At 37.7% G+C, this 9,627-nt stretch overlaps 1 protein-coding gene across 1 annotated transcript; it reads right to left on the bottom strand.

Annotated features, from left to right (window-relative positions):
- Positions 1-681: 681 nt before the first annotated feature.
- On the bottom strand, positions 682-8,829 carry DMRTA1 (DMRT like family A1). Its single transcript, XM_033237498.1, has 2 exons — positions 7,918-8,829; positions 682-4,587 (listed from the first exon to the last, which is right to left on the bottom strand). The coding sequence occupies exons 1-2, from the start codon at positions 8,588-8,590 to the stop codon at positions 3,740-3,742; spliced, it is 1,521 nt and encodes a 506-aa protein (XP_033093389.1). The 5' UTR covers positions 8,591-8,829; the 3' UTR covers positions 682-3,739.
- Positions 8,830-9,627: the final 798 nt, after the last annotated feature.

Below are 9,627 nucleotides of genomic sequence, written 5' to 3'. Positions count from 1 at the left end.
ATATGTTACAAAAGTGTGGCTCTCCTATGAAATGAACAACCAAACAGGAAGTCTGGAACTAAGCCTGTACGATGCTTTGATGATGGCTGCCCTTTGGGCTCCACATCCACTAAGTGGATTAAATGCAATTACAGTACTCTTTGTTGACAGACTGCCACCAGGGGGCAAAGATAATATCTTTAATACAAAGTGATAACAGTGAGACTTATTTATTTAGCATCCAGTACATAAGCATTACTGTACTCTGCCATTTATTTAAGCTTTTATCTCCATGAATCTTGCAAGTTAAATAATATCATCCTTGTTTTGCTGAGAAAAAATAAATGTCCAAAGAGTATAAGTAACCTGTCCAAGTCACATAGATAAATCCATTCTAGGTTTCCTCAATTCCAAAACAAATGCTTCTTCTAGAAAGACATATTGGTATTTACCTTACAGGAAATGTACTAATGTTTGTCTTCAGTGCTCTTCCATATCCTTTTTAAACCGCACTCATGCCTATATACCTTACACTAACCTCTAACAGTTTTATTCCCTTGTAAGTCATGCACTGTGTTCTATGTCTTTCTTTTCTGCCTACTTTCAGGAGGCTATCACATAGGCAAAATTCTGATGAGCAAAACTGCCCTGTGTTTTATTGACAAATAATCGTAGAGTGTTTTCATTGTCATGGTCTTAGAATTGAAATTCCATTACTTATTTATTTAACAAATACTTTCCATGTTTCCGATGAGCTAGAAAATGGTTCAGTCCCAATATTAAAGCAGTAATGAAAAATCCCATCAATCAGGTCTCTGATTGATATTTTCTACGTGCATTTTTCAATGAGTACAAGATGCTTTATCATACAAGGCAGCCATTGCACTCTTGAACTCATTCCTTATGTTCTTCTGAATACTCTATGAAATGTTTACCTCTTAGGCCCTCTATATGATACAGAATAAAGTCAATTCATTTTTGTCATATGCTAGCCCTTAAAGCATTTACCCTCTCTTCCTTCCCACCACTAATTAGTGGCTTAGGAGTTCAGGCTTCAAGCAGCATCCATGGATATGAATATCAAGATTACAAAGAACTCATGGATATACCAACATTGTCAAATAATACCAACACTGGTTGATTGGTTGTTTTTGTACACACGACAATATAGACTGTGAGCAACTTGAGGCAAAGTCTTGTATCTTAATCACTTTATCTCTTGTGTCTAACACAGTACATGTCACAAATAGGTTATTAGTAGAAATTATTAAATAGGTATTGAATGAATAAATTATTAAGCTAATACTTGCTATCTTTTATTTATTTCAGTCAGTGGAAACCTAGCATTTGAGAACCTATGATATATCAGCCACTCTTCAAGGCCATGAATGAATAAAACAGACATGAATCCTTCCTCAGACCTTGGAGTCTGAAATTGCTGAAGTGAGTACAGTAATTCCACTCCAGGTGACTCATACTAAAACCTTAGGGAGAAAAAACCCTACTGCTGAGCCTCAATTTCCTCATATACTATTGAGTTGTTAGACAAATGACCAATTTGATAAGATTAAGTCCTTAAATCATTATAAAGGGTATGAAATGTGTAAGGCATCATATAAATTAAGTTTTATGATTACAAAACTATTTTATAAATTTGAATACTGCCCAGAATTGATGTTCTTCGAAGGTCAAAAGCAATTCAGTTTCTCAGATACAAGCACATCATTATAAAACCACATACATCATGCAGTAACTCTAGGATTATTATTTAAAACCATATCTCTGTTGTATAATGCAACTTCCTTTAGAGCACAATATTTTACATTCAGTATCCTCTATAGGATCTAGCACTTTTCAGAAAAAATAGCATTCAATAAGTGGATTAACACAATAGAAACAACTGAAGAATCACCAAGGAATCTAACCTGAATACCATTTAGGAGAGTCAAGAACCCAGTGAAATTGTATGCAAAACTGTGTGTCTGTAGGCCATTTTGTAGAGTTCTTCAGTTTTATCAGAGTCTCAAAGAGATCTATTATATATAAGCGTTTCTTACTCAGTATATATTAATTGAATTTCAAATACTTGCTAGACATTGTTCTATGGCTTAGGCTTAGAATATAAAACTTTTTTTATAATAAATGAATATTGAGTACATCAAAATTTTTCAAGATCTGCTTTCTTAAATTCACACCATTAAAATTAATGCATGACCTATTAAACACATTTACATCCTAAATCATCATCAGATACTCTAAAGTAACTTAATATCACATTTGCTGGCAAAATATTCCTTGGAAATACATTCTTATTGGCTTCATGAAAAAAGCCTCCATGATAATATAACCTGTGGGGGTTTAATGTATGTCTACATAGACTTATATATCTGCATATAGATACACACATACGTATATACATATAATTTTTAAAATCCTTAATGAGTCATGCTGCTCAAATAGTTTAAACAATCTCTAATTCATCAACTATCTTTTACCGCTGCTGGGTTTCCATTTATTCCTAACAATAACAATGAAGCTACTGTCCTTCAAACAAAATGATGACGTATAAAGAAAATGTCCTAGAAATTGTTTTCTAAGCAGTTTCCTCAGGGACTTTCCACTGACTGAAATAAATAGTTTTCAAATGCGCCAGATGGAGGACAAAAATTATTTTTAAAATTGGAAGAATACCTCTGAAACTTCATGGCAGTTTTTCCCCTTTGGAAATCTTGTATCTCTCCTCAGTGATTAAGAATCAACTATCTCCAGTCAATAAATATTTATTTGAGCAGCTATTTCAGTTCTCTGAGTAAAATTATTCTTTCTTTTGAGAATGGTTGCCATATATTCTTGTCCCAAACTTATAAGAAAAGGATATTTCTCCAGATACAGACATAAGCACACTTAAAGACTGAAACTCATCCACAGTAGATGTGCACTTTACAGTATGAAAATTTTAATGTAGCATAATCCAAAATGAGTATTTGAAAAAAAAAAAAAAAAGGTTAGTTTATTCTCTGGAAACAATGTTTCTAATTCATATATTCTACAGAGCTCAGTACAATTGGCGATAGTGGCCAGGAGATGGCGCAGTCTCATTTCCTAAGATTTACTTCATAGCCTAATCCACAGTGTTAACTTAAAAAAACGTTTTTTAATGGCACTTGTTTTCACTAATGGAAGCTAAGATTGAAAAATAAAACACTCAGAAACTATAAATTCAAATTGCTCAAATGTTTTATTTATTACGAATCACCTATCTGCAAATAAAATACTTTAAAAATACTTTGAAATACTTTTTTCTTTCCTGTGAACAAGGAACAGAAGAAACAGTTTTGAAGTAGTAATTATTTAAAATTGCCATAATTGTTCAATTCTTCCTTTTGTTTTATATTATGCTGGATTGCTTTACACTTACAAATGTATTTTATCACAAAAAATTCCACTTTTCAATAAAATAAAAAGGATAGTTTTAATAAAAATTTTTACAAATGATAATTTAGGGAGAAAATTCATTAAAGTAAATATTTCCTTATATAATGTTCAAATTTACTTCTTTCACTTGATAAATGCTAATGAAGAGTTCTCAGATCTAAGACCTATTATATTGCTTGAGAAAAAAAAAAACTAGCATTTTAAGACCTCATAATCCACTCACATACTTATTGAAGTATATTAATGGATGTGTGTGTATGTGTGTGCACGTGCATGTACTACATGCTTCTGGAAAAACTCCAGAAAGGGAGAATGGGCATATACATTACAGATTGTCCTGATTTGGTCTGAAGTACAGTCTGCCACAAGTTATTGAGTCTTTACTGGAAAGGTAGGAAGAATCTCTAATCATCCCTGAAAAGGCATAATCCAAAGCTGGCCGAAAAGGCAAGGTGGGTACCAACCCAGGTGTTAGGTAGGGTGACATAAAACCAGATAACCCTCTTCCTGCAGAAGAATATGCCACCCTTAATGGACTGATACCTACTCTAGGATTTAAGCTGTAGAGATCTGAATCACCTCCATAAGAAACAGAAGTAGTTTGAAGAGGAGAGAAAGCTGATTTATTACCTAGAGTTCCAAAACCAATTCCAGCAAGACTAAAACTTGAAGCTCTCTGAAAGGCTGTGTTTTCCAGTTCTTCTGAGTTTGCTAGGTTCCTGTTGTCCGGCTTGTGTTCTCTGCCATTTAAAACCTGTTCAATAGCTTGGACCACATCCCCTTTGCAGAATTGTAGAATGCCTTCTAGCCGGCTGCGCCTGTAATTTGGGAAAATCTTAGTAAGGATATCAAGAGGATCTCTTGGTCTTGAGGACACTGTAGGAAGGCTTGCCTTGGTCGCAGTCAAGTCTTTGACCCATTCACTTTCATTTCCTGATTCCAGATCAGAGGATGATAAGGACCTGGGACTCTCTTCACCTCCTGATTGCTCTCCAGGATGAGGAGAGAGGACACTATCATGCTTGTTGGAATATTCTAAAATAGATGACCCGATACTTTGTTTCCCAACGACACCATTAGACCTAGGAGATGATCCCAGGTAAAGCTGATGGGATTTGGAGATCGGTTCTTCTTGTCCATTCTGGCATGACTCACATTTACTCTCTTTTTGTTCTGGAGAAGAGGGGAAAAAAACAATCAAATATAGGGAAAACTTCCCAGAACATAGTACTGCTCACTTAAAAATAATGCCGGATAATATAATTAATTCACTCCTAATAATTAGTAATATTTATATACTCAAAGACATTTTAATGAATAAATCAAATTTAAAAGATTATTCAGAAATGCAGGTGCTGGAATAGTCAAAAAGATACTATTATATCATTTCAGAATACAAAGATATGCAATATTAAAATGCAGTTATATTTAGGAATCAGAAGATGAGAGTGCATTGTTACCCCAAATTGTTTGCATAACACCAATATGGCATGCTGTCTGTTCTATCTTGGTTGTGTGGGATCTTCCTAAATGTCACCTAAGTTTTGTTGTTATCTAAGCGATATTTTTTCAAAATGACACTATGGAAAAAAAAACTAAATAAAATGAACAGGGAATAAAAGGAATAATCTTAGTTTGAAAATGAATATTCTATTTAATCACTAATGCTAAATTTTAACAATTGGTTTTTTTATCTCATATTTCAGGTTAAAATTAATTTACTTGAATAATGTAAAAAAAAAAAATTGTTCATTTCATTTCAAATTTAAACCAATAAGTACTATTGCTATGTCAATCCCAAATCATACTAGAGCTCGCATATTTCATTTTGAGAAATGATACAGATGGTGTTTTTCATAATCCTCTATGAAACATGTACTTTCTTTTTGAATCCTTAAGAAATATGTTACAGACTTTAAAAGCAAATTGTTTGTAAAAGAAAATTATAAACTGTCCTATTGCAATCTATATGAATCCTCAAATTGTCTTTTAAAAACAACATATTAGGCATTTGCTTTAAATCACAACCCTCCTCCAATGTTAGGGGCAATGTTCTAAAAGTACTTTTACATAAAGTTCTGGTTTTTCTATCTCAACATGTTGAGCACATTAATCAAACAAGAATATTTTAACACCCTTTACTAGGTTAACACCAGAAAAATTAAAATAGCCATATTTACTATATAACTTTTACTTTGGTTTACATTTTCTATTATCCTAGAGATATATAGGTAAGAGTAAACTGCTAAGTGGAGTGTGCAGAGTAATTCTGTCCAACTTTCTTTTTCTACCAAGTTTATGAGTGTAACAAAACAAATATTGCCAAAGGCAGTGATTTGTAAATATGATTTGCAATACTTTCATGTTCTCTCCAGTTTTCTTAAGAAGCACTCAGTTCTAAATTCTAAAGAAATAGCTATAGTTTATTTTAAAATTAAAGTGTATACAATTTAGCATTTTGAAGTTCAAAATGCTGTTCCCATAAGCATATGATGAAAAAAAGAATGTCACTACTGCAAAAATTACACTTTATAGTATTTTCAACTTCAAATAACACAGTAATACTTTTCTAATGAAATTTGCCAAGTGGAAATAGATTAGCATTAGTCCTCCATTCCACTTGACTTGTAAATATGAATGAGCATGCCCCTCAACATGTCAATTATCAACATTTCATCTCTATAGCAAGTTATGCATGAAATCATAAAATAATGTCGTTATATTTTACTCATCGTACAATATATGTAGTGAAACACCAATTTGCATAAGATTATTTAGAAAATATGGTGTCTTTACAATATAATACCATTTACTTCAACTCTCTGTCTTCTTAAGTCCTACAGCTTGCTGTACTTCTATTGCATTTATCATTGTATATTAAGCCTTGCGTTGTAGTTTTTGGATACATATAGTCTGCCTTCTTTTGAATATAAGGTTCTTTTGTGTAGGAAAAGCTTGTTCACTTCTAAATCACAGTTAGTCTTTGTCCAATGAATGAGTAAATTAAATAGACTATTTTACCACAGTTCATGGCTATTGTGTAAGAGGAGCAGTCAATTTAGAAAGCTATTGAAGTAACCTTTCAATGTTAGCTTGCTTTTTATGGGGGAGGGGGCTTCATCTGAGGCAAACAACAAAATAAAATAATTAGCTCTATAAAACAGAACACTTTGGTACCAACTAGAAATCACATAAATCAGTGTCTCGCAGGGAGCTGTCAGCCATTTCACTATCGGTGTAGTTTCAGGAATTTTCACTTTTACTTCTCTTTCATATCACTTTTACTTAATAACTTTGCTCTTTAGCACCTTTGATCTTTCATGAGAATTGTAAAAACTCTGTTTTACCTACTCAATTAGAATATGTACAAAAAGTTGACACATGTAAACACAAAATTCACTCTGAATTGAATGCCTCATGTCAAAAAAATCACAGACCAGTATTTTTCAAATGTACTGTGTGAGTAGAACTTCAGGCAGCCATTGAGCGAAAAATCTGTTGAGATCTGCAATTTTCACAATTCAAGGAAGGTTTGTAATTAATAGTTTACTGTATAGCTATCATACAATTTCATATAATACAACTTTATAAGTTTTGTACAAGTTTTGGACTTATTTTAAAAAAAAAAGAAAACATCACAGTGATATTTCCACTGCTTAGTAGGCCCTGTGGAGGGCTATGAAGTTCACTAAAATATATCTCCTAACGCAGGAAATGAAGGCAACTGACTTGCAGTCAAAAAATAAGAGAAAAATAATGAAAACTCCTTGGATAAAAAACCTCTAACATTGAACTTTGAAATTCTTACTTATGGTTTTACAAATTACATTTTACAAAAACAATTCAGAGTGAAGGAAGAAAGAAAGAAAGATGACGGTTTGGTATATTTCAGTCTCTTCCCCACATCAAGCTTGCAACAAATGTTTGCCCCAACATGTATTAAAGAACTGCATCCCCAACTATCAGAGTTTCCCACGCAAAATCAGCTCTGGTTTTACAGCTGAAAACAGTCCAGATCAGGGAGGATCACCTGGGCCTAGGGAGGTTGAGGCTGCAGTGAGCCATAATGGCGCCACTGCACTCCAGCCTGGGCAACAGAGTGAGACCCTGTCTCGAAAGAGTACAGAGCACACTCAAACACAGCACCTCTCACTCAGCTTTTTGCTCAATGCCTGCTTGAAGTTCTGTCCACACAGTGAAAAGTCAAATCAACTTCCGCACAAATAACTCTACTCCTAGGGTGAATTGCTCGTTTGTTACCACCCATGCTTCACTTTTTCATTATCTTATCACCTGAGGGAAGGAACAGTAAACTCCTCCAAAGTGAAGGCGATGTGTCTCTCACACTTATTAATGTCCATATTGCTGAGCAGTTCCCCAGAACTTAAAGTGCTTCTTTTAAACAACTATTCCTGCCCGCCTAAGGACGCGCCGGCCTGTTTCAGAGTTTCTTTCCAGAACAACCATTTCCTTGAGCAAAGAATAAATGAAAGATCAACTCACCTTGTTTTTCCTCAGGATAATCTTGCTGGAAAACCTCGAAAGCGGGGGTCGTGGAACCAATGGCCTGTCTCAAGGCACCCTGTCGCAGCGCAGCCCCCGCCGCAGGGCCGCCCGCGGACTGTGGATTCTCGGCTCTGCCGCCGCCCCCGGATGCCCGACACCCGGGGGACCCGGAGAGCCCCGAGCACAGGAGTCTCTGTAGCCCCCGGGCTTCGCTCTCCTCCTGCGCCTGCTGCCTGCGCAGCGCCACCTGGGCGGCCATGACGCGCTGGCGCTCGGCGATCAGGGTGCACTTGGCACACGCGCAGTCCCGCCAGCGACAGAAGCGCTTGTGGCCCTTGAGCGCTGACACCACTCCATGGTTGCGACAGCGGGCGCACTTGGGCGTCCGCGGGTAGCCGCAGCTCACCGCGCCCACCCCCCTCTCCAGCCCGGGAGGCGGCAGGCAGCCTCCGCTTCCTGAGGTGGCGGCGGCGGCGGCTGCAGCGGCCGCGGCCGCTGCTCGCAGAAAGAGGCTGGGCGGCCGCAGGAACGCTGGGGGAACCTGCATCCCGGATGGTACCGGCAACGCCGGGGATGGGGGCGGAGGGTCAGCCGCCACCACCAGCCCAGGGGCCAGGTGGGGTCGGCCGCTACCGCCTCGGTCTCTGCTGCCACAGTGTGACTGCTCCATTCCCGAGAAGTTTCTGGCCGGCAGTCACAAGTGGAAAGTGCTCTGACCTCAGCTAATCCTGCTGGGAGGCTGGGGAAGCCGGGGCAGGACGCGCCGTGGTACTACTGAACCCCACCCGCGCACAAACAAAAGTTTTGCACTCTTTCCACTCGGAGGGAGATGGGACGACCGCGTCCCAGAGCTGGAGAAGCTGAGAGGTGCAGCTGTCCCGTGAGCCTGGCAGAGTCCCGGGGCGCTAAGTTAATGCCCCTGTGCCTCCAGCCAAGAAGGAGAGGTTGGAGAGGCTACCCCGCCCACCCAGGCTCCCGGCCAAGCGCGGAAGCCAGGGGAGGGCCCGGGACAGGGAGTGGGGACCTTCTGGGAGGAGGGCGGCGGGGAATCTGTCCGATGGGCTGCAAACGTCTCCTCCCCCCAAAAAAGCCCGTTTCGCCCACTTTCTTCCCCAGGAGTTCTCGACGTCTATTTTTGTAAACTAGCGTTTGCAGCCTCCCCTTTTTTACTGCCCTTTTAAAATTAAGCAGAGTTTGAATTTCTCCTTTTCCCACTTCCACGCTTCTCCTAAGAAAGTATGAAGATTTGGATTTTGAGTTCTCCTTTCGTGTTCCCAGATGAAGTCATGTCTTCAGCAACTTGGCCAATGTTAGTGGGAGCCCAGCTTGATAGACTACGAATTTGTTACCCACCAGAAAGATGCCTTATTTTAAATGGGTCTTAGGACAGCATCAAAACAATGGATAAATAATTAAGGGAATTAATTCACATTCAGATTCTTTTCATGCATTCTATTTATTTACACATGCAAATTTGGATTCTGTGTATTATATTTTAAAATGCTGCTGCTTTAAAAAAGTTATAAAACTCTTCTCTGCGCCTACTTATAGGCAGTAATTGTGTTAAAGCGGATTCAAAAATATTTATGTCTATTGTAAAGTATTGGAGAAAGTCGTTTAGATCATTATTTAAATATGCTGTCATAAATTCTTCACATATGAATTTAATGCCTTTAATTATAAGAAAAGATCACAAGACGTTTAAAT

Source organism: Trachypithecus francoisi, unplaced genomic scaffold, assembly GCF_009764315.1.
Source record: "Trachypithecus francoisi isolate TF-2019V2 unplaced genomic scaffold, Tfra_2.0 Lachesis_group16, whole genome shotgun sequence".
NCBI classification, from domain to species: Eukaryota; Metazoa; Chordata; class Mammalia; order Primates; family Cercopithecidae; genus Trachypithecus; species Trachypithecus francoisi.
Note: the sequence above shows the minus strand (reverse complement) of the source record. Positions and strands in the feature narration are given on the sequence as shown.

Bases quoted from the DNA above. Each gene is read 5' to 3' on its own strand.
- DMRTA1 (XM_033237498.1), bottom strand. From the start codon at position 8,590: ATGGAGCAGTCACACTGTGGCAGCAGAGACCGAGGCGGTAGCGGCCGA. The intron at 4,588-7,917 runs GTGAGTTGATCT...CCTCTTCTCCAG, and splicing joins TTATCCTGAGGAAAAACAAG to AACAAAAAGAGAGTAAATGT.